The 25,786-nt window shown below is 42.1% G+C and overlaps 1 protein-coding gene across 2 annotated transcripts in view; it reads left to right on the plus strand.

Annotated features, from left to right (window-relative positions):
- The window catches only part of ARHGEF26 (Rho guanine nucleotide exchange factor 26), a 101,984-nt gene that overhangs the window by 43,087 nt on the left and 33,111 nt on the right, over positions 1–25,786 (plus strand). For both annotated transcript variants that reach the window (XM_034781271.1, XM_034781272.1), the window contains exons 7-11: positions 6,131–6,283; positions 6,787–6,916; positions 8,668–8,742; positions 11,061–11,150; positions 22,458–22,612. In XM_034781271.1, the coding sequence (XP_034637162.1) occupies positions 6,131–6,283; positions 6,787–6,916; positions 8,668–8,742; positions 11,061–11,150; positions 22,458–22,612 (603 nt within the window). The remainder of the gene's footprint in view (positions 1–6,130; positions 6,284–6,786; positions 6,917–8,667; positions 8,743–11,060; positions 11,151–22,457; positions 22,613–25,786) is intronic.

Genomic DNA, 25,786 nt, shown 5'->3' on the forward strand with positions numbered 1-25,786 from the left:
TCCTGCCCCCCGCCCCACACCAGCTCACCTCTGCTCCGCCTCCCCTGAGCTGGCTGCCACATCCTGCTTCTCCCCCCTCCTTCAGCACTTGCGCCACCATACAGCTGATTAGAGCAAGCCTGGGAGGGAAGGGTGAGGAGGAGGAATGCGGTGTGCTTGGGGAAGAGGCGGGGCCAGGGTGGGGATTTGGGGAGGGACCCAATGGAGGAGGGAAGGGGTGGAGTTGGGGCGGAGGGGGGGGGCACGAGCCCCCTGTGCGCTGGTGCGCAAAATATCGGGACAGTTCGCGTCCCGACCAATGTTTGGTCGGGACGCAGGACAAACAAGTAAATATCGGGACAGTCCTGATAAAATTGGGAAGTCTGGTCACCCTAGTTGTAGCCGGCGTCGCAAGATATTTACATGCCAGATGCGCTAAAGACTCATATACCTCTTCGTGCTTCGGACATGGTTCTAGAGGACATGCTTCCATATTGATGATGTTTGTTTAAAAAAAAGCGCGTTAATTAAATTGTTACTGAACTCCTTGGGGGAGAATTGTATGTCTCCTGCTCCGTTTTACCCACATTCTGCCATATAGTTCATTTTATAGCAGTCTTGGATGATGACCCAGCACATGTTGTTCGTTTTAAGAACACTTTCACTGCAAATTTGACAAAACGCAAAGATACCAATGGGAAACTTCTAAAGATAGCTACAGCATTCGACCCATGATTTAAGAATCTGAAGTGCCTTCCAAAATCTGAGAGGGACGAGGTGTGGAGCATGCTTTCAGAAGTCTTAAAAGAGCAACACTCTGATGCAGAAACTACAGAATCCAAACCACCAAAAAAGAAAACCAACCTTGTGCTGGTGGCATCTGACTCAGATCATGAAAATGAGTCAGTCCGCACTGCTTTGGATTGTTATTGAGCAGAACCTGTCATCAGCATGGACACATATCCTCTGGAACAGAGGTTGAAACATCAAGAGACAGCTTGACAGCCCTGATTTAAAACCTTTCTAGTGATAAGATTGACTTGTGATTTTTTTTTTTTTTTAAGGCCCGATCTCAGCTAGTATGAATCAGTATGGCTCCATCAAAGTCAATAAGGTATGCTCACTTACACCAGCTGAGGATCTGACCCATTGATCACAGAAATTGGTGGAAGATTTTTAAAAAGCCCACCAAACTATTACATTGTAGAAGAAATTAGCATGTTAGAACGTGATGCACATCGAAGTCCCCGGTGTGAAACAATAAATATGCTGTAATTTAAATAATAAGACCCTGGGGTGGAGAAAGACATAAGGGAAATAATTTTAATGGACAGTTTGAAATTTTTCTTTGGGGGCAGGGAGCAGAGGAGAGCAAATAATGTTTGTACTTAGCTAGACAACCAGTGAAGAAAAGGCTGAGACAGCAGAAGATCCACACATCTTCATCTGAATCCATACAGAATAAGCCTGTTTCTCATGGCTTTTTATGAATTTAAGAACTAGAGGACATTAAGTAACATGAGGATAGAAAAGGATCTTTAAAGTGCTCGATCCTACAAGGTGAAGAGCACTCATGTGAAGTGCAGAGAACCCCCACTTGCCAGTGATTTTGGTTGGGAATTGAAGGCCTAGCACCTGGCAACAATGCTCAGCGTTTCTAAGAATGGAGCCCTAACTTACAACAGCAAAGGAAATGGAACAAGCAGTCTAGAACCCAGATATAACTAGAGACTTCCTAGTCATATTCTGTTGCTGTAGTTTTAGTTTTCATGCTAAGTAGTGCACATAGGATAAGGAAATTAAGTACTGATTGTCTACCCCCCTACTTAGAGACTCCTTTAATCAATAGCACATGGAGAAATAGAAGTACAAACTGACCACTTGTGAAGGAATGCGATTTACTTTAGTGTGTTCTAATGGGAGACAGATCCAGTCCTAAATTATCCTGGTTAAAGGGCTTAAGTGTCCACGTAAATGCATACCCAACTGCCAAGTGTCTTCAAATTTGTCAATCTTGTTCAATAACTCTTTTGTGGTGAATTTGAGAGGAAATGTTTGCCAAAATGAAAGGGTTGATTTTAAGGTGTTGATTCCTTCTAGGGAGCTTAGAGCTTTTACCTTGAGCTAATTCCTGTTTGCTTTGTACAAAACTCCCACTGAAGTCTGTGAAAATTTTGTTTGTATAAATAGGGCATGATTTGGCCCCTACAGTAGCTAGCTCATATGAATTATATCAATTAACTGTATGGCTCTTAAGGCATTTGTGATGGTAAATCCAGGGTTAAAACTGTTCATATTAGCAGGAAAACATAGCATGAGCAAACTGCCAGCACAAATATCAAGGCGCTGTTCCTGTGTAATGCTTAACTGAAGGTTAGTGATCAGCGTAAAACATAGAAAGACTCTTAACAAGAGCTGCCAAATTAAAGCAACAAGCATTTGGAGAGATTCTTCCTTTCTCAATGGGGAGGTAGGATTGACTAAAGCTTAGTCTATTGTTCCTTGATCTAAGAAATCAATAAAGATGCATTTTCTAAATTAGTTTATATAGCCCTTAAAAAAGAATTACAGATTGGATATTTATTTTAACTACCAAAGATATGGCGAAAGAATTAGACCCTCTTTCAAGGTCTTGTCTGACTTTAAGCTTTGAACCCATTTAAAATAATCAGAAAAATTTCTTAGATTTAAAGGAAACAGCAACACTTTAAGACTTCTGGTATTAAAAGGCCAGACATAGTTTGTGTTGAGCAGCTCTTATGATTGATCAGAACTAATTTTTAATCTCCAAATCTCCTCTAACCTATAAAGTAAAAGGATTTATTGAAGTAGCTGGTTTACTGGTAAGTTATAGTAAGCTGGATGCACAAAGGGAACCTGTTGATCCAAATCTTGATTCATAGCACTCTATATAAGAATAGCCTGCTGCTCTAGGCAGGTTGTGGGTTGTTTTTTTGTTTTTAAATAAGTTATTTCCCTTCTCTTCTAAAACATTCCTACCTAGATTTTTACTGTTCCCTGAAAGGATTATGGACTGAGCACTTGATGCAAAAAAAATAAGATTTAATTTTTAAAACGTAAGGATAATGTTCTAGTTCATATAGTCAAACATCTAGCAGCCTTCAACTACCTGAAGGGGGGCTCCAAAGAGGATGGAGCTCAGCTGTTCTCAGCAGTGGCAGATGACAGAACAAGGAGCAATGGTCTCAAGTTGCAGTGCGGGAGGTCTAGGTTGGATATTAGGAAACACTATTTCACTAGGAGGTTGGTGAAGCACTGGAATGGGTTACCTTGGGACGTGGTGGAATCTCCATCCTTGGAGGTTTTTAAGGCCCAGCTTGACAAAGCCCTGGCTGGGATGATTTAGTTGGGTTTGCTCCAGCTTTGAGAAGGGAGTTGGAATAGATGATCTCCTGAGGTCAATCCTGATCTTCTATGATTCTATGATCTTTTCAGCATGCCAAAATATTAAATGGGAAGAAATGCCATAGTTCATCATTTCCTGTATAAAATTAATCAGCAATATGCTAAGAGTTTCTGCCAACTAAAAAAATGGTGGAAATGGTTTCTAGTCACTGCCTGCAGCTGTCAGTCAGGTTGTAGAGTCACAGTCACAAGATAGGAGTCAAGAGTCAGCTGGGTCAGGATACTGGGAGATCAGAAGCAGGAGACAAACTTGAGATCAGAACCACAAGTCAGATGCCAAGAGTCGACCCAGCTCAAGATGCCAGGAAGTCAATGTGTGGAGCAGGAGCAGGGTGGAGCCCAGTTGTTTAGACAGCTTCCTGTTCCTGCTGGACCAGCTGGCTGCTCTGGGACTCCACCAGTAGGACCTCGGGTGGAGCCTGGAACTGGGGCTGGGTTTCATGGGTCCCAGATAAGCAGTTGTCAGCAAGCTGGCAGGCGCAGGGTTGGAGCTTAGCCACTCCCGTAAACCCTGCGGACCTGGGTTCGATATCCATGGATCATGACAGCACCTAGGTTGGTCTGTACTTTAAAGCTGAAGGTTGTAGTTCATAACATAGTAGATGACACAACTTGAAAACTTGCCCTGCTTGATTAATAGAATTCTGAAGGCCTCCAGAGACTCTTTTGGCAAACCACCAGTTCACCACCAGTTGAATAAGTCACCATATATAGTACGAGATAGAACTGCAGACTGGTGTTCTTTGTGAGCCACTACTCTTCTCCAAATCACATGGTCAGTACTTAATATAATATAAATCAATGACAATGTGCATTATCTCATCCTTTGAAATTAGAGGGGCAGGGATTAGAGGCTTTCCAGTGAGATTATGCCTCTTCGAATTGGAGATGGGTCATTACAGCCAGGAAAGAGAAAAATAGAGAAAAACTTGCAAGGGATTCAACACTGAATATATTTGTATAACCATATCCTTCAGGAGCTGTCAAGGCTAATTCCCCACTGTGGCACTTTGAGTGCATAAGGTGGGGGCCCACAAGGATTCTAAAAATTAATACATGCCATTCCAGGCTTGTATTAAACTCCCATGGTTACAGCTTTTCTCTGACCTTGGATTGGTAGATGCTGCCACCACTGAAGTGCAGAACCCCTTTGAGAACCGAGGAAGATGCACTTGGGAATTCCTTTCTGTGGAGTACCCTCAAGCCCTTTCACACACACACCCTTTGGGGAAGAGCTGAGAAAGGAGGGGGGGAAAGGAAATCAGCTGTTGCCACCAGCTAATTAAACAACATGTGCACAAACCTCTTAAGACACACAAATCCAGTTCTGTTCTTAATAAAAAAAAAAAAGGTAAATTTTATTTAAAAATATTTATATATATAGCCTGGGAACTCAGGCTATTGCTAGATTTTAAGAGCCACTAAAAGAATTAAACACCAGGAATAGTTTTGTTGAGGTCCAGCTTAAAGGTTACAAGCAAAACAAAAGCACCTGGGGTTAGCACAGAGGAATCCACAAGCCATAACGAAATAAAAGGGATTAACCCAATTTGGTCTTCCTAGACATTTTCCGATCTACTTACATATCTGGGGTTTTAAATGAGTAGTTTCTAAGTATGATACTCATGATTTTTCATACCTGGTCCAAGGGCCTTACAGCATAGCTGCTGCCCTGTGCATAGCAGTGAAACTTTTTAACTCTTTACAGGTAGAGCAATTAGAGAACAGCTACTAAGAGGGATTTTATAGCTACTGGCTGGCTGGGAGTCTATAAAAGGGAGCTACCTCCACCCCCCTTCATGTGTCACAGCAGCTTTGTCAGTAACTACAGTACTGTAGTGTAGACACTTGCTACAGTGACAGATGGGGTTTTACCATCACTCTAGTAAATCCCCTCCCTCAAGAGGTGGTGGCTAAGTTGATGGAAGAATTCTTCTGTCAACTGTGCAGTATCTATACCACGGCTTGGGTTGGTTTAACTGTGTCTCTGGTGTGAATTTTTCATACCCCTGAGCGACATAGCTTAGGTCAACCTAAGTTTTAGACTTCAGTATCTCCTTTCTGGGTTTGGCTTTAATGGTATGCTGAATGGTATAGAGCAGGTAATGTGTGCTCTATTTGGAGCAGGGTAGGAACTCTGCTTGTTTACCAGATCATTCAGCACATCAACCGGCAATTTAATTTAATTTAATTTTCATTTTAGTTTTGTAGTTGTCGTTCAAGTTGGTGTGAAGTTTTCCAGTTATTGTTGCAGCTATGCTATTGCACGTCCATTACTACAAGGAAAAAAGATTCAGTACTCGTAGAATCGCATATGTTGTGTTTCAAGTAGTTTCACTTCCTTTTCAGCCATATGCTGAAAAGTACCGCTGCATCCTATTAGTAGTACTCTTTCTGTTTTGACTGTTTGTGAAAAAATAACTTGGTCAGTATTGCTTCTGCTGAAGTCTGACAGGTTACGCCACATTTCCTTTACATATATTGTGTAAGAAATACATGGACAGTTGAGCCGATGGGATGAGGGTCTCACATCAGTTAATCTTTTCCTCCCCTACAGAATCCCCAAATTTCTCAGATTGTCCCTATATTGCCCCTTATTTGTTTGTGGTTAAAAGTTTTGTGAAATGATCCGATATCCTGTCAAGTGAAGTTTGAAATGCTACAAGAGACAAACCATTATGAATTATATTTAGTGAAATTGGTAATTACTTCTCTTCCTTTGCAGGTTCTTTAAAGAACTTGAAGCAAGGCATCAGAACAACATCTTCATAGAGGATATTAGTGATATTGTTGAAAAGCATACTGCATCAACATTTGATCCATACGTGAAATATTGTACTAATGAAGTCTACCAACAGCGAACACTCCAGAAACTATTGTAAGAAATGATGCTTAAAATGCATGTTTTTAAATCATCCCCTTAACGGTAGCAATCAGGATTTCTTGAAGCATAATATCTAGGCTCCAATTCAGCACATCCATTAAGAAAATGCTTATTTTAAAGCACGTTTAATCCCATTGATGTAATTGAGGGTGAAAATATACTTGGCTGTAGAGTCCAGTCCTATTTGCAGTCGTGCTAAATTGTCTTCATGGACCAGCATAGTTTTACTAGTTTCTTTATAGCAATGCTTTTATACTTTTCCCTTTGTATCGTTCATTGCATAGTTTATGTGCATGCGCACACTGTACTGTTGTCTCTAAATATCAGTTATATTTGTATAATATTTCTAAATATAACCGTTGAACACTAAAAGGATGAGATTCCCTCAGATTGCCCTTCCTCTGATTTACTGACATCAATGCTATTTGAAAAGAGAAATTCACATTTCTAAATTAAAGCAACCTTTTAAAAAAAGTGGTTTCTTTTTTTTTCTTCAGAGCTACAAATCCAGCCTTCAAGGAAGTGCTGTCACGGATTGAGTCCCATGAAGACTGCAGGAATTTACCTATGATCTCTTTCCTCATTCTTCCAATGCAGAGGGTTACACGCCTTCCATTGCTGATGGATGTGAGAACAGATTATTTTTTTCTGTGTATTCTGTGTCCTTGGAAATTAAGCAACCTTTCTTTTTTTTTTTTTTTTTAAAGTTATTGGACCATTCCCATCTCACCTGGTTTAGATTGGGGCCATGGCTGTATAAACTGGTCTGTCAACAACAAAGAGGAAATTGTGAAGTGGGTGGTGGCATTTATTTGTACTTGCAGTGACCAAGGAATTATGCAGAAGTTCAAGTCAAACAATTGGGCACCAGTCTCTAATGAAACTGTATGACAAAGTCAAAGTCAAGACACAACTACCATAGAAGTTGCACACATACAGAATTGGGCCTAGAACCTGGTCCTTCAGTTCAAAACATAGGCTTTCTACCATGCTGACTAAAGGACTCCCCCTTTAGGGCCAGACTTTTCTCACAGGAATAGTCCTTTTGGCACTATGAAAATTAAGGGGGTCACAATCTGATCCTTAGCTAACGATTTTAGTAATCGCTCCTGTGCCCTCAATGGGGCAGCCACTACAGGGAAACATCATTTACATCCATAGCTAGTAACAGCCTGTTATGGTGGGATGTGTGGGGTTCTCCCTTCCAACAGACAGCAGCAGGGATTGGCAGAGCCTACAGCAAGGGAGAGTGCTAAGAAGCGGAGGTCAGAATCTGATAGAAACATACATAGTATGAGGTCTCTGGCATTTTGGTTTGGATGCCAGGACTGAAATGTGATCTGCACTGCTGCCAATGGTATGGATTAAAATCCACACCCGAATTCTGGCTTTAGTAGGACCCAGCTCAGGACCTATGCAGGTCAGTCACATCTATAATTATGAATACTGCAATAACTGTGGGGATGTGTTCAATACTTCACAGTGGTTGATTAAGTAATAGTCCTTTATATATCTACAGTTACTAGTTTATACATCCTGGCCCCATGGGCCATACTCTATGGTTCAATAAATCCCTGTGTTAGTTTGGATGTTTTGGGGTTTTTTTAAAACAAACTCTTTAAATTCAGGATTCCTCTTCAGAAATTAAAGCATCTAACAGCTGAACAGAATGGAAAATTACAAAACAGTTTTTTCTCGGAGATAATTTTCTGAACTTTGTTGAAATGTTTTCTTTATAGTGAGTTTTCATTGTTTCACTTAAACTAAAATATGAAAAGAATGATTCTCTTACATTCAGACTGTGAAAACATAATTTCACCTGAAGAACATAATTTAGCCCCTTCATTATTAGGAACATATTGATACAAGATGTTTATTTTGGCCGACCTTTTTATTTTCATGACCAACTCACATGGTTAGCCAACTTTCAGCAAAAGTTCCACAGTGCTTTGAACATTAGTGACTGGATTATATTTAACCCTTATACAGTAGGAGTAAAGAGTGCAAAGAGCTTCCCTCCCTCCCTCCCCACTTTCCATGGTCTTCATAAGGACCAGAGACAATTGAAAGGGAGCACAGGGACTGCTCTCTCCAGAGCCTTTGGGAGGACATGGTGCTCTGAGCAGGCAGGTCCGTGGCTTACTCCCTCCCCCTGCATCAGACCATAGATTGATATCGGCATGCTGCACTCCCTAAAGAGCACATCAGTAGATAGACACTCCATGTGCACCGAGGAGCTCTGGTTGGTAGGAAAATATGCTTCCATGTTGCCCATCCATGTTTAATTTCATTAATTGTATTGTAATTCTGTATTCATCTGATTTAGATGTAACAATATACAGTTTTCAGTTCTCTGAATTGATTGACTTTTATTTCAGACCATCTGTCAGAAAACTCCTAAAGAGTCACCAAAATATGAGATCTGCAAACGAGCCTTAAAAGAAGTGAGCAAGGTATGTTTTTAAAAAGCAAATCCTACACAGCCGACCTGCTTCTATTTAGCCTCTTTTCTTCCTCAGTTGTGCAGTGTGCTTTGGCCAATTCAATATACCAATCTGAGACATGCTCGCTTTTGTTTTTCCAAATGGCTTTGGCCCCTTATTTTTTATATATATATCTCAAATAAGTGGCTATTATATATTATAAACACTTATTTGATATATTATTTGCCTCCTTCATTATTTGTCTTGATCATGCATTTCATAATGAAATTGGACAACTTGGTTCTATTCCCCCGTCATTGTCCAAAAAAAGGGATAGAGGTACAACACCCAAAGCCTGGAAACTGCCATGGATTTTTTAGAGTTAGAAAACTGGAGCTCCTAAGAACATTTAAGGATTTTTTTAGTGAAATTAAACCATTCCAGTCAATAAGAGCTGTGTTGAAAATCCCTCTTCAGCATGGAACAAGTATTGAATACACACAACAATAGAGGAACAACCCACTAATACATAAAGCATAAATATTGCCCATAATTAATTCTACAATAACTTCCAATACGTTTCTTTTAAAGCTGATAACGAGGTTTCAGAATTTGGCATTCATGACAACTTCCAAAGTCACAATGAAAAGAAAATCTGTACAATCACTGTTGGCCTCGAAAGCTTTTTTTAAATTAAACGAAAGACGGTTTGAAATGGAAATCTAGGGACTAGCCTCTGAGATCTTAGAATTTGAGATCCTGCGGCACGCAATTGAACGTCATTAAATTTGATGGATTGGGCATCCCCCTATTGGAAATAAGGTTCCTTGTATTTAGGGCTAGACACTGCCTTAGGCTCTGAACATTCCTGGCTCATTTAAATTATTTATGCATGGAAATTGACAATTTTTCTCTTAAAGTGGAAGAGTAATGAAGGATGAAAATGCCAAATTGCTTTATTCAGGAACAGTCACTGACAGATCAGCTTCACATTTAAATCATTCTGTTTCTCAGAAAAAATTCTGAACTGCTGCAGTAACACAATACTGCTGCCAACACACTTGAATTTTATTGTGGGAACTTCTTGTGGTGTACAGAGTATTCAGACTGAAAAGGAGAAGGGGGAGGAGAATTTGCCTGACTGATATTGTTCATACCCCTTTCTCCGGATGCTGCTTAACTATACCCGATAAGCATGACTTTTATCCCTGACTCATAAAAATCCTCCTGTAGAACAAATGTTTTACAGTTTGTTTTTTTTCCTCAGGGAAGGATATCCTAGAGCTTAGTGTATAAGGGCTTTGTCCCCATCTTCTTCAAATTACTCAGCTGTTGCACTGAATTCATTGCCTCGTTTAATTTGTCTCCTATATAAAGTCCACTAAAAATCGAACAGCCTAACTTACTAACATGCTGCTTCCTATCTCCCCAACAACAATTATAGCAAAATAAAAGGTGAGCTTTTTTTCCTATTAGAAAAGCTGGAAGGCTCATTTGTCCTTTCTAGACTTTTGATTGCTGCAAGTTAGCCTAGAGAAGGCTATCCAGACAGACTCAATTGATTTGTGTTCCTACTTTCAGCCTACTCTCCACCACTCAACACTGGCAGGGATTAGCAGGGGTCATGGTGTTAGTATTCAGTACATTAGCTATACTTTTCATTGAATTGCTGTGGTACTGGAAGGATCTGGGGAACTAAGTGAATCAATGGAGTATGCTGTTGCTCAGACATCTCTCTCCCCCCTTCCAGGAAGTGAAAAACAAGAAGGGGCCCATTGATTTTTGGGGAGCCCATGGACGGGGTTAAAGAGTGTGTTTAATTTTTTCAATTTAACATATCTAGATGCCTGGTCTTCCTTTTTTTTTTTTTGGTCTCTAGAGGAATATAACACATTTTCAAATCGCATTCTAAAGCACGAGTGAATAGTTTTGTGAAATACTGCCTTCCTTAGCTTGCCAAAAGAGCATCATAACGTTTGCCTTGGTATCTTCCTTCAGTAAACAATTTGCATGTCTGCAGTTGTAAGAGCAGCATATAACATTGGGTCACAACTACACAACTCACTTACTTGCCAAAGTTATAGTTTATGTTCTCTCAAGGTGCCCATTAAGTTTTTGGACTGACGATCTGCAATCCTTTTGAGTTAGATACTTTGTGCCACATGTACTACTCTATGTGGAATAATCAATCCTCTTTGTGGTTTATTATAAAAATATCCATTTCTTTGATTTTCTTGCTTCTTCAGTGGTATGCATTTCCACAGAAAAGTTGCCATATAAAGGAAAAGCTAGTAATGCAATATCTAAATACATTAAAGCAGGAACACTTTTTTCCTTTTTCTTTCTAGTTGGTCCGTTTATGCAATGAAGGGGCTCGAAAAATGGAAAGGACAGAAATGATGTACACAATTAACAACCAGCTGGAATTTAGAATCAAGGTATGATATTTCCATTCATGAACTCATTTAGCATGTGCAGAACTTTTGCCTTTCCTTAAGTTTTAAGACTAACAGATTCACAGCCAGAGAAAATGAAGCAAATTACCTGGGGATTGCAGAAGCCATGATGTTGAACTGACCTTTCAACAAAGGACTAAAAGTTTGTCTCCTGAGAGCAGCTGAGGCCGTGAATGCTTAAAGAGAGACAGATGCCACTGCTAACCATATCTCAGTTACTAACATCAAGCAGCTAGAGCTTTAAACAAAAAGTAATTACACAAGTTAACACTACTCACCTGAATTGCACATAAAAACTAGGCTATTCAGAGAGAAGGCTTCTCATTGTCAGTGAAATCTTGCCCCCCTGTTGAAGTTAATGACAAAATTCCCATTGACTTCAGGGGAGCTAAGATTTCACCTCATCTCCTTAACTCATGAAGTTCTGTAGAAGTGTTTAAACACAGATGATACATAGAACTGTTCATTGGTCTGTTTCTCTGTCTCTTTCTTTCTCTCCCCACTTCTGGGTTTGTCAGCTCTTGGATATTTTCAATAAACTAAGATACTATATGAGAAGTACAGTGCATTTTTAAAAGACCTTAATACAGGGGTCGGCAACCTTTCAAAAGTGGTGTGCCGAGTCTTCATTTATTCACTTTAATTTAAGGTTGTGTGTGCCAGTAATACATTTTAATGTTTGTAGAAGGTCTCTTTGGGCTGGTCTACACTAGGGGGGGATCTATCCAAGATACGCAACTTCAGCTACGCGAATAGCGTAGCTGAAGTTCAAGTATCTTGGATCGAATTACCTGGGGTCCACACGGCGCGGGATCAACGGCCGCGGCTCCCCCGTCGGCTGCGCTACTGCTGCTCGCTCTGGTGGAGTTCCAGAGTCGACGGTGAGCGCGTTCGGGGATCGATTTATCGCGTCTTAATGAGACGCGATATATCGATCCCGGATAAATCGATTTCTACCCACCGATACGGCGGGTAGTGAAGACATACCCTTTCTATAATATATAACTAAACTATTGTTGTATGTAAAGTAAATAAGGTTTTTAAAATGTTTAAGAAGCTTTATTTAAAATTAAATTAAAATGCAGAGCCCCCGGACCGGTGGCCAGGACCCGGGGAGTGTGAGTGCCACTGAAAATCAGCTCATATGCCGCCTTCGGCACACGTGCCATAGATTGCCTACCCCTGCCTTAATAATTTAACTAAAACATTTTTTAAAAGTGGTAAAATACATATTGTTTAGCAGGAAAAACAAATATCAGACTTTATTAAATTCACAGCCATTTTGTCTGTTGACGTATTGTGTTAAACTCATTAAAATGATTAGAATTTAGTACTTATTAAAAGGGCTGCCATATGATACTGATATTTTCCAAATCTTTTCTTTTGAGTACAACCAAAGTTACAGGTTGTGTTGTTTGTTTCCTTTATCAGTGGCCTGTCCAACAAGAGTCAAATGTGATTTTAAAAAGTTTTTGGTGGCATTTTCAAAGTATCAACAATATAGGAAAAAAATCTTTTTTGTTCCTCAAAAAATGTTCATTTCAAACAAAATTTTGTAAGTGGAATATCATACCCATGGGATGACATTATTTCCCAAAGGCTCTCAAAATGCCCTTGAAATGGCTTATATTCTTTATTTTCACCACAAAAGATGTCCATAATCTGTTGTTCTTGATTTAGGCAGAAGGATCAATCTCTTACTGTGTACCCTCTTCTAGAATGTATACTGCAACTTCCCCCTCTCATCAGTCTCATGGGAATAAAGGCTACTTTTATTCTTTAGCTTTTTTGCTAGAGTACCACTCTGTATGTCTTAAACATGACTCCTTGGTGGTTTAGAATTTATCTGTGGTTTGAGAGTTTGCCAGTTGGATTGTAAAAGGCTGATTTTTCTTGGCATAGTTTCAATACACTTTATTATGCTGAGCCTGTTTGTTGTATATAGGAAGAAGACATTCTGCATTCAACATTGCATATTTTTGACAGTTAGAAAAAAATATTTTAAAAAGTCAAAGCACGTGTTCTCTGGAATATAACCAGTTAGGAAACCATATGCTGAATTTATCATTAAGAGAAATTTTGAGGTATGTTGAGTTAATAGCAAATAAAAGTTAAGCCCTTTTTAGGTATAAAAAATTGAATATCTTGGGACTGTCATTCTTAGAAATGCACATAGTTTAAGCTATAAAATAATCTCTAGGCCCTGTGACAAGGTCAGGCCAGATGGCTACAGAAGAGTGATAGAAGGCAGATATATTAGTCCCAGATTAAGTAGATCCCTTTTCCCTGGGTAAGGTAACATGGGTAGTTCCAGAACAAGCAGGAACTTGCTGGAATCAGTTAAGGCAGGCAGGCTAATTAGGACACCTGGAGCCAATTAAGAAGAAGCTGCTAGAATCAATTAGGACAGACTGGCTAATCAGGGCATCTGGTATAAAAAGGCTCCAGTTAATGAGGGGAGTGTGTGTGTGTAAGGAGCTGGGAGTGAGAGGACGTGCTGCTGGAAGACTGAGGAGTATAAGCGTTAACAGACATCAGGAGGAAGGTCCTGTGGTAAGACTAAAGAAGGTGTTGTGAGGAGGCCATGGGGAAGTAGCCCAGGGAGTTGTAGCTGTCGTGCAGCTGTTCCAGGAGGCACTCTAGACAGCTGCAGTCCACAGGGCCCTGGGCTGGAACCTGGAGTAGATGGCAGGACTGGGTTCCCCCCAAACCTCCCAACTGACCTGGACTGTGGGTTCTACCAGAGGGGAAGGTCTCTGGGCTGTTCCCCAACCCACATGGTGAATCTCTGAGGCAAGAAAATCCGCCAATAAGCGCAGGACCCAACAAGATAGAGAAGGAGCTTTGTCACAGCCCCCATATAACATTCTTAGAATTGTTACAATGTTTCATTCAATCTAACTTGGTTCATGAAGCTTGAATAACCAAAGCCACTCCAAAAATGGTTTAGTTCCCTTTTTATGTACTTATTCAGCTGTTTGCCTGTCCGGAAGATTTAATTTTTAGTTGAGATTAGAGGATATTTATTCAATGTCGTTCAGTTTGAGATTTCGTGTACCGTATTGGGGAAGTGAGAAGCTTTTTTCCTGCAAACAGAAATAAGAATTTAATTATTTGGACCAGCACGCATTTTGTGACTGCTGCTGTCAAAGACAGTTGTTGAAACTCAAGCGCTGTGTTTGCATGGTTATGAAAACATGATATTGGCATATTAATCTAGTTGTATCTGTGTCAGTCCCAGGATATTAAAGAGAAAAAATGGGTGAGTTAATATATTTAATTGGACCAACTTCCAACAGAAATTGGAGTCTTGGTAACTGGGTGGAGAAAGATGGGAAGAGGTATTTGTCTTAGTAATGTTAGGTTTGATTCACATGATTTCATGATCCCTGAGTTTTGGCTGAGTGGGTTGAGTTTCTGGTTCAAACAGAACCAAAATTTAAAGCCAAATATTGCTATGAAACTGTGTGGAAACTTATTACTTTGATTTCATAATAATGAAACTCAATACTTCCTGCAGTGCTGAGGCATTTCTTAGGAGAACTAATTAGACCAGGGGTTCTCAAACTGGGGGTCATGACCCCTCAGAGAGTTGAGGTTATTACATGGGGGGGTCGCGAACTGTCAGCCTCCTCCCCAAACCCCGCTTTGCCGCCAGCATTTATAATAGTGTTAAATATAAAAAAGTGTTTTTAATTAATGGAGGGGGGGGTCACACTCAGAAGCTTGCTGTCTGAAAGGGGTCACCGGTACAAAAGTTTTAGAACTGCTGAATTAGACCTTGCATAGGATGTGAGTTTGAACAAGGTGACAATGAGGTGACAGAGACAAGGTGAGCTAGCTACTGATAAAGGGAATTATATGATATTTTTATAGGAAAAATTGAGAAATGCAGGTTTGTTAGAATTATTGTAAATTGGTTACAAATCTGGTTAGAAAACCAAACACAGTACCTAATTCTGTTCTGTTGCATGGGTGTAAATTGGAATAATCTCAATTTAAATAAATGAAATTACAGTGCTCTGAAACCAGTTTGTTTGCATGCTCTGGTCCACTGAGAACAATTGGGGGTTTGGTTCATTATCTGCTTGGACAGTAGCATCTGTGTGGTGTCATATATAGATTAAAGGAGGGCATAACAATATTTAGTATATTTATGATTTGGAAAAAATAGTAGAAAAGAGATTAAATTAATGGATAATAGAAAATTGTGGACACTTAAAAGGTAAGTTCTCATGAACAAGAACTTGCAAGTTTTGTTAAGTGAAAAGCAGCTGGCATGGGAGGGGAGCAAGATTCTGGCCCGACATCTACTGTATTTTATATTGGCTTTTATATGTTGTATCGCATAGGCAGGAAGGGCACTTTGTAAACAATTTTATTATTTTACTGTCATTAAAAAGGCATATGCAGTAATATATTTTGTATGCAAGAAGATAGCTGTTGCCTCTAAAACTATGGATGTATTTATTCTCACCCTTTAATTCTTGCACCAGTGAGATCACAGCTGAAATACTGTGTTCCCTTTTGGACATATTACAGTACAAATACTGACAAACTGGAGACAGTTCAGGAAAGGGTAGCTAAAATACTTAAAAGCCAGAAAAATAAGACCTATAAGGAATGATTACGAGGGCTGACAGCTGCATGGAGAAATATTTTACGAGCATGTAAAAGGATGTTTTAGAGACAAAAGAAAGCAGTTGTCTTCATTAGTCAAACATGACAAGCCAGGTAATGGGTTTCAGCAGCAGCAAAGAAAGTTTAAATTCAGGTGCAGAGAAATTCAGTACCTGAAAAATCAGTCACTGGTGGTGATGGAACAGTGACAGTGAGAGTCAAAATTTCATAATTGACTATGGGAAATGGTTAGCAGTATTAGGATTCTGCCACAGTAATGGGGGTTTAAAGATATCTCAGATTTCCTTTCCTCCTGTTCTGGTTCATGTGATCATCAAACACAAGGATATTCGTGAAAGAGTGTATTCCCTCGTGGTTAAAGTTTGATTGGCTTTCCATTATAAACTGAGTTTTGACATCCCCTCAACCCACCTGTAACTTTACCAGAATTTAACCAGTCTCCCAGGGTCTCTGGTCGACTGCATGAGCACTCACCTCAGGATACTTAGCTGTGACTCACATGGGGCTTTAAAGTTATGCAGGAGCAGACACATTCACCATGGTCAGGCACTCTTTGGCATCTAGGACTAGAGAGAGACACACCATGAACAGGCAGGATTGATAAGTGCCACAGTCTGCCCTGAACCAGTGGGTTTCCCTGGTCCCAGCCCCAGTATCTCTCGCTAGGTCTTCAGAGATTATCTGTGTCTCATAAAGAGCAGCTGAGGCTGGTGCGCTCTCTGATTTTTATAAGCTCCAGAAGACACGGAGTGAAATCCTGGCCCTGTTGAAGTCAATGAGAGTTTAGACCAGAGGTGGGCAGACTGCGGCCCACGGGCCACATCTGGCCTGCGGGACCCTCCTGCCTGGCCCCTGAGCTCCTGGCCCAGGAGGCTAGCCCCCGGCCCTTCCCCCGCTGTCCTGCCTTCCCCGCAGTCTCAGCTCACTGCACCGCCGGTGCAATGCTCTGGGTGCTGGGGCTGCGAACTCTTGCCGGGCAGCGCAGCTGCAGAGCCGCAGCCTGACCCAGTGCTCTGTGCTGTGCGGTGGCGGGGCTGGCTCCAGCCGGGCAGCACGGCTGCCTGTTCTGGTGCTCTGGGTGGCGCGGCTGTAGCGTCGCTAGCCACTGGTGCTCCAGGCAGAGTGGTAAAGGAACAGGGAGCAGAGGGAGGGGAGGTTGGGTAGAGGGAAGGGGAGTTTGGGGTGGTGGTCAGGGAGCGGGGGTGTAGATGGGGTCAGGGCGGTCAGAGGGCTGGGAAAAGGGGTTTAATGGGAGCAGGGGTCCCGGGGGAGCAGTCAGGAAGGAGACGGGGGGGTTGGATGGGGCGGCGGGGGACAGTTAGTGGCTGGAGGTCTGGGAGCGGTCAGGGGACAGGGAGGGGTGGATGGGGCAGGGGCTGTCAGGGGACGGAACGGGGGGGTTGGATGGGGTAGGAGCCCCGGAGGGGCCGTCAGGGGGCGAGAAGCAGGGGTGGGTGGGGCAGGGGGCTGGCCATGCCTGGCTGTTTGGTACAGCCTCTCCTAACCGGCCCTCCATACACTGTTTATACAGTGTATAAACTCTGCAGCAGTGACGCTCTCCATATTCCCCTTGTCCCAGAAGGTGGTCTCATATTCTTCTGGCTGGGTGTTGAATTGGTGGGGGCTGATTTCCTGCTGCAACCATCTATAGAGTACATTATAGTCCTAGAATCCCTGTTGGTTCATATAAGGGTCATTAAACTTTATGCATATATTTTGTTTTTATGCACAGTTTACAAGCATATACGCTAGTAACTAGAATTATAACAATTTTCATAACTATTCTTGGCGTGGAGGGTAGGGAACCAAGAAAATGAATACTTTTACGTCATGTATAGGAGAAATAGAAATATACATCAGACATTTTCATTATCAAAGGGGAAAAAAAATCCTAGCCGAAACCTCTTTAATATAGATGTTGGGACTTAGCCCAAGTATTTCCATGTTAGTCTTTGAGATGATGTCAGTACAGATCCCAGTGTAGGTGCATGTGCGCCTCATGCGAGCAAGGTTGGAGTCTTTTGAATAGCTGTGGCCACTGGGGCCATGTATGCATCCTGTGCCTCCTTGTGCTTTCTGGTAAACCTTTCACATGCTTGAAAAATATTTTCTCACTCCGCTGTCGGCCCTCTTAATCATTCCTTATGGGTCTGATAAACCTGATACCTGATGTACTAGCAACGTCAGGCCCACCCAGGATCACCCTTCCAACAAATGGGGCACTTCTTGACCCTCAAGAGGCCTTGTGGCAAACACCTGCTATTATACCATCTGCTGCAGAAAGGGTGGGGAAATGGTATTAAGTCCCTTTTTAAAAAAAAAAAAAAAAAAAAAAAGTTTGAGTACTTGTACACCCACCCCTTTGTCATCTCAGTAGTGCAAGAGAAATCCACATCTGGCAAAAGCATCCCAAAGGACAAGGACTCAACAAAGTTCAACCTGTTTGGGAAGAAATCCTACTCCTCTTCCTCCTTTCAGCTACAGGTGCAAATTATCAGATCCTTCTGGCCAAATAATAATTTCCTGAATTGGGATGAAGTAACAGCCTTTCTATCCAAGCTCCCACCTGAGAGCAGGGAAGTGTATTCAAGGATATCGTCAATGAGGGCCAGTAAGTGGCTAAAACGCCCTCCAAGTTGCAATGGATGTTTCAAACACTGGCTAGCTCCATCGCCACGGTAGTGACAATGTGGTGAGATTCATGGTTTCAAGCATTGGCATTCCCAGGGAAGTGTAAATTACAATAAACCACCTGCCCTTTGAAGAGATGGAGTTATTCAGTGAGCACACAAATAACACACTACGTTCCTTAAAGGACACAGAGGCCACCTTGCACCCCATAGGGATCTATACCCCAGCCCCTTATTGCAAACCATACAGTTACCAGACCCCGATGAGACAGAGGAAGCCACTATGCTGTGCTAAACAGCCCGATTAGCCTCCCAAAGAGAAGCCCAGATGAAGCAGGAAACACCATCTTCCTCCTCCTCAGTGATGTACCCTGCTCCTGTGGCTTGTTAGCAAATTTAATAGGGCTTTCAGGAACTACAACAGAGCCAGAGGGGGGGGAAGAGGCTTCTTTCTACTCTTGGCATTTCCTGGCCCCAAAAAGAGAGGGGATCTTCATCCCATCTTAGACCCACACAGACTCAACATATACATGCGCAGCCTCAGGTTCAGGATGGTTACACTTGCTTCCATCTTCCCATCTCTTCAGGCTCAAGAATGGTTTTATGTTTCTTGACTTGCAGGTTGTGTACTTCCATATAGCTATCCAGGCAGCCCACAGGACATACCTAAGATTCATAATAGGGTCCAACCATTACCAGTACAGGGTATTGCCCTTTGGACTCTCCATGCCATCAAGAGTGTTCACAAAATGCCTGGCAGTGGCAGCAGCATGTTTTTAAGACAGGGCATTCACATGTATCATTACCTAGAAGACTGGCTGGTCAGAGGCAGGTCTCAGCAGGAGACTGCAACAGCCCTAGGGTATGGCCTCTTCATGTTTCCTCAGCTAGGCCGCCTAGTGAACTGTGAGAAATTCACAGATGATAGAGTTCCTAGGGGCTATGAAAGACTTTCAGTTGGCAAGAGCCTACCAGCCAGAGGACAGGTTCTGGTCTCTTCAGTGACAGATTCTATAAAATCTGATCTGATGACAATGGTGCATGCTTGCTTAGGACTAGTAGGCCACTTGTCAGCATGCACATATGTGATTCCAATTGCCAGGCTTCATCTGCAGTCCCTAATTCTATGGCAGAGCACTCACTATCTAGGCACCACTTGAACAAGAGCCACAGGTCCACCTCAGGTCCTGTGGTAGCTAAATTCATGGCTGCAGCCCAAGAATGCTGTGACCCTGCCTTGACATGACACTCCTCACAGACACCTCAGGGACAGGTTGAACCATCTGCAGATGCAGGGAACCTGGTCCCAGGATGATTTGAAACTCTGTAAACGTCCTGGAGCTCAGGGCCATAAGATTAGCCTGTGTACGATTTCTGTCTGTTCTCCCCAGGGGAGACCTTCACAAACAACCCCTCCTCAGTGCACTGTTATAAACAAACAGGCATTCATTTATCCCCTTTCTGCCAAGAAGCCATCAGGCTGTGGGCACGGTGTCATCCTTAGGGGGTAATCCTGTTAACTTGGCATATTCCAGGAACCAGCAACAACCTGGTGTGACGCTCTCCTCAGGGCACCCAGAACTGTAAGCCACTGTGTTACCTGCTTGCCTCACAAGAAAGAGCTTGCTGGAGCTTTAATCTGTCAGCTCCCTGCCTCATCAGCTAACTTCTTGAGACTCTGCTAGACTTAACGTTGCCTTGCAGGTAGCAGTCAGTGGACCTCAGTTCCAGAGTTCTCCAGAGATGTGTCTCTGCAGTGTCCAGTCCCTGTCACTGGACACTCCCAGAAATTTTTAAGTTGCTGCCTCCACAGAGACAGTGCACACACTAGCCTGTTAGTTAAGTGCGAGTCCTCAGCTATACTTCAGTATAACACCACTGAGATGGTTTATAGTAAAGAAAATAGATTTAAGTGATACTAAGCAAGAGAAAAAGAGACCGGTATGGTAACACACAAAATAATAAAACATGCTTTCCAGTGTCCAAGGCTGAAATTTATCAGACTCCCATGTTTGTCTAGACAGTTTTCTCCCTGGCCAAGGCAGTTCTGTCTGTCAGACCAGCTGGATATTTGCAGTGGGCCTCCCATATATCTCCCAGCCTGTTCAGTCATATCTCAGAATCATGGTTAGGTATTGCACCCCAACCCACAATCATTGCACTTGATGGTTTGGGTGTTGGCTACAGACAGACACTACTCTATACAAATTCAGGAAATTCTCATACAGAGCAGGAAGCCATTACTAGGAAATCCTACTCCTCTAAATGGAAAAGATTTTCCATATGGGCAACCTGATGCAATCTAGAGTGAGTATAGACCCTGAGATAGAGAGTCCTAGACTATATGCTGAGTTTCAGTCTGGCTTAGCATTTAACTCTCAAGGTCCACCTTGTATTAACATTGGCATGTCACATTCTGGTACAGTTGTGCTCAGTCTTCTCATATCAAACAGTATCCATTTTCTTCAAAGCCCTTCTGCATACTACCCTCCCGTTAGAGACCCAACCCCACCTGGCACCTCAATGTCATCCTCCCAGTGTATTTCTGCCTGCTATCAGATAGCCAATGGTCCTGTGCCTCCAAATATCAAGGTGCACTCCACCAGGGCACGGGCAGTGTCTTGATCCAGCTTCAGAAATATGCTGATATTTGAGATCTGCAAGGCAGCAACATGGAGCAACTCACTTACCTTCATTAAAGATTACATTCTTGAAATGGCAGCCAGGTCAGATGCCAAGTTCATGGGAGCGGTGCTGCAATCGTTATTTCACTAATGTTGCTGAAACACCTCATTCCCACCATTTAGAGGATGCTCTTTGCCTGTCAACTACAAAGGGATCCATACGGACACACATTTGAGAAGAAAAAAGGGTTACTTACTCTACAATAGCTATAAGATACAGTCAGTTTGGATCCCACGGCCCACCCTCCATCCCTGCTTTTCAGAGTCCTCAGCAACCGTGGGGGAACTAAGGGAAAGTCACAGCTGCTCCGCCCTTTTTGCTCTCATGGAGGAGCATGAGGAGGCACAGGATGCACATGCGCCTCCAGTGGACTGCTGTTCAAAAGATCTCGTGCACCATGGAGTACATGTGCACTACTGTAAGATCTATACCTGACATCATCTCCAAGAGCCACAATTACTGTAGTAACCTTCTTGTCAACTGTCTAAAATGGGCCATCTTGATTATCACTACAAAAGTGTTTTTTCCTCCTGCTGATAATAGCTCATCTTAATTAATTAGCCTCTTACAGTTGGTATGGCTACTTCCACTTTTTCATGTTCTCTGTATGTATATATATCTTCTTACTATATGTTTCATTCTATGCATCTGATGAAGTGGGCTGTAGCCCACGAAAGCTTATGCTCAAATTTGTTAGTCTCTAAGGTGCCACAAGTACTCTTGTTCTTCTTGCAGATACAGACTAACACGGCTGCCACTCTGAAACCTGTAGTAGGGAAAGTTAACTGTTCTTTTTCTGATGTTTAGGTGTTGATAACTACGGGTTTTGCTGATTCCTGACTTTCAGATACAACATTTGCTTTTGTTTTAACCTTTGCTCTGACTTTATTGACTTTCAGACCTCTTGTATTTTAGTAACTGCTAATCTGGTAAATTTTCTGTTTGTAACTTTAATTCTGCTTTGAGAGACTGTGGTCTGGGAATATTTAAACACCATTTTATTTCTGCCCTTCTTAAGGGATTCACTTAGTTCTGCATTAGGTAGAAATATGTTGTTAGCTCCCATTTCACAGCGTGCTCAATTCCACATTCTGTTTATTCTTCAATTGATTTTAGCAGATACAGTGTGAAGGTAGCCAGTACTTTTAAAGCATCCACTATTAGCAAGCATCTCCTGTATTGTACATTACTTTGAATCTTGAAGTCTCTATTTGACACCTATACTCATTTCTTTGTTTTGAGTTTAGTCATGCATTTTTTCAAGTGATCCTGATACTCCTTTGTCTCACAGAAGGCTTGTGACTTACGATTAACATGTTTTCTTATTTTGTAGCCATTTCCACTGGTCTCCTCGTCCCGGTGGTTAGTGAAAAGGGGTGAATTAACAGCATACGTGGAAGACACTGGACTCTTCTCTAAAAGGACCAGTAAGCAGCAAGTATACTTCTTCCTCTTCAATGATGTCCTCATTATCACAAAGAAGAAGAGGTGAGAGCTTCAACACAATAAAACTGCATGTGTGTCTAATTCCTTGAATCACACACAAGCCACAATTGTCTCGAATGTTGCATGAGTCACCCTTGGGAAATGAGAATGTAAACTTCCTGGCTTCACAACGGCTAAGTTTATTCAATATTTACCTCAAGTATAATTTATTGTTCCCAAGGCATTTTTAGATTATTCCTTTAGCAACCGTTTTCATGTTTGAGGAAGATATGAGAAGAAGTGGTTATGCATAATATGCTTGCAGCACAAAAACAAAACCTCGTGTAAGTGGAAATGTTGACTAAAAATGCGTTAAGTGCTGCCAAAACATCAACAGTTTTGTAATCATACATTTTGGTATGCTGTGCCTGTACAAAGAATGAATGAATGAATTAAGGAGGAATTTTTGAGTCTCTTCTATTTCTCCATCAGACCATACTCAGAATTGCATTGGTTGGGGGTCAAACAGAAATGAAAATCCAATCCAATCATAGTGACTCAGCAAAGGTATACATTTTAGCAAGATAAATAAATATGTGGAGCAGGAATGTCTCTCCATACTATTCTTTCATGGAGAATCTGTATCAGTGATGTGATAGAGGAGGCTGCTGGGAGCACCCTGTTAAAATTCCACCACCAAATTGAAGGGAACGTTACGGTCATTCCTCTGCTTTTGATGGAGTTCATGCCCTCTGCAGATGCTGCTGTATCATTCCTGACAGAGATTATTTGCTCTGTGGTTACTAAAAAATAGTTTTGAAGAGCAAATGTTTTGCTTTCGGGTTGACCAGTTACACCAAATATCAGGTATTTTAAAAAAGATTTCTAAAATTTTGAGCCTGTGCTTCAAACAGTACAATTGAGCACTATACTATAATTCTGTTGTAGTTTCACATTTTGTTTCTGAAAAATGCATAACACTTCCAGCAAAGTGCAGCATGATTTGTTTGCTGCCTTAGTTCTTGGTTATGTTCAAGCGAATAGATTTCTCCCTAGCCTGTTCACTGTGGTACACACGCCACTGGGACACAAGGTTTATCACAGGCTACAGCAGAGGTGGGCAAACTATGTCCTGTGGGCCAGATCCGGCCTGCGGAATTGCCACCCCCGTGGTGCCACGTGCCACTCCTGGAAGGAGCTGGCACCATGTCCCTGTGGCCCCGGGCAGGGGCAGAGGGCAGGAAACCGTGGCCAATGGGAGCTTTGGGGGAGGTACCCACAGGCGAGGGCCGCGCCCCCCGCTCCTCCAGGGGCCTCAGGGTCATGGTGCCGGCTGCTTCCTGGCTCCGGTATGCACCGCTGCCACCCCAGAGCCGCTCCAGGTAAGCGGCACCAGAGCCCGGCCCCCTCCTGCACCCTGCCCCCCAACCCTCTGCTGCACCCCAACCCCCTGTCCTGAGCTCCCTGCCGCACTCCATACCCCTCCTCTGCTCCAACCCCTTGCCTTGAGCCCCTTCCTGCACACTACACCCCCTTAAGCCCCCCTACACTCCCTCCCGCACCCTAACCCCCTGCCCCAGCCCTACATTCATGGCCCTGAATGCAATTTCCCCACCCAGATATGGCCCTCGGGCCAAAAAGTTTGCCCACTTCTGGGCTACCGGGAACATTTTTATGGAAACCCTTTTTGAAACATTGGCAGCACATCACAGATTTGTACCACGCATCTTTAAACATCATGTTTCTTTCTGTTCTCAGGGGACTAGCGTTAATATTTTATTGTGCTGGTAGCTAAGTAAACTTCTGAGTTAGAAAACAATGAAAAAGTGTATTATCTCTGTTGTTACATTGTTTATTGGTTTCCTGTGCGATAGCTTGGTTGCCCAGCTTCCCAGATAATTTTTTGTAATAATGTATTCTCTCCAAACACTGGTGCTTTTGATTTATAACATCTTCCAGCTGTTGGAGTCTGTGATATCCCAGTGGACCCTATGAGTTACAGTAAATAAAACTTGATCTTAATGATGGAGTTTATATATTCACTGTACCAAGATCTTTCTAAGTAAACATATAAAGTTGAAAAGTATTGATTCCTGTGATCCTACCACAGTCATTCTGATCACAAAATAGGTGCTGCACAAATGCAGACAAACTTACTAATTACATTTTATATGATCCATTGCTCCTTAGCTGTGCAAAAAAAATCCATTCCATGCAGTTTTTCAAAGTTAAACTTGAACTGGCTTCTACACATGTTAGAACATTAAATAATTTAATGACTGTACTAACACCATTGGTACAGGTCCTCTAGTTTAAGATGTAACCATGGATATTTTGAAGGTGATATTCAAGTTTAAAACACTATGTATTTATATTTGCACATTTGGGTTTCACATGCATTTTTCACAGCTGCCATAAAAATCACTCTGCTCACCCCTGCATTATAAGTCCTAATCATTCAGCTGCTTGAAATTGTGCAAAATGAGTTTTCGCTCTGTATCCTGAAGCTTGTTTTCACTTGCCCTGGCCAAGTCGTTAACCATATTTGTAGAGCTCAGTTAGCACAATGAGGAGTGATTACGTCCAAATTCTTTAAAGGCCGGGATTGATGGTATATGTCAAAGTGGTCCCACAGATAACTGACAAGCAGTGTTGGTCCAACAATGTTCTGCATGTAGAGCAGTACTTGCACTTAGACTCAGACTTTAAGGCCAAAAGGGGCCATCATGATCATCTAGTCTGACCTGCACAGCGCAGGCCCCAGACTCTTACCCACCCTCTCCTGTAATAGACTCCTAACCTCTGGCTGAGTTACTGAAGTCCTCAAATCTTGATACAAAGACTTCAAGTTACAAATGTTTTACATACCAGAAGCATCATTAAAAGAACTGCCTTTGTGTATTACAGTAAGCAAGCACTCCAGAAAAGCATTTGTTCAGTGAGATTTAGCTATAAGATAAAGGTCAAGATACTGAACACTTAGGCATGCTCCACATAGGGTTTTATGCTTTCCTTCCTACAGTGCTTTCCTAGTCAGATCCCTCCACAGCCCCTAGTTTGGGTTCATCCTGCATTTGTAATGGCAAGACTTAACAGCCTACCTTTATGTTCTCAAATAGCTGAATGGGATTTAGCAACCCAATTCCCCTCACTTTATTGGGCATCATATGGCCAAATCCCATGCAACTCTGAAATATTTTAGAGGCTTATGCTTTAAACATCATGCTGCTGTGCACC

Source organism: Trachemys scripta, chromosome 9 (assembly GCF_013100865.1).
Source record: "Trachemys scripta elegans isolate TJP31775 chromosome 9, CAS_Tse_1.0, whole genome shotgun sequence".
Taxonomy (NCBI): domain Eukaryota; kingdom Metazoa; phylum Chordata; order Testudines; family Emydidae; genus Trachemys; species Trachemys scripta.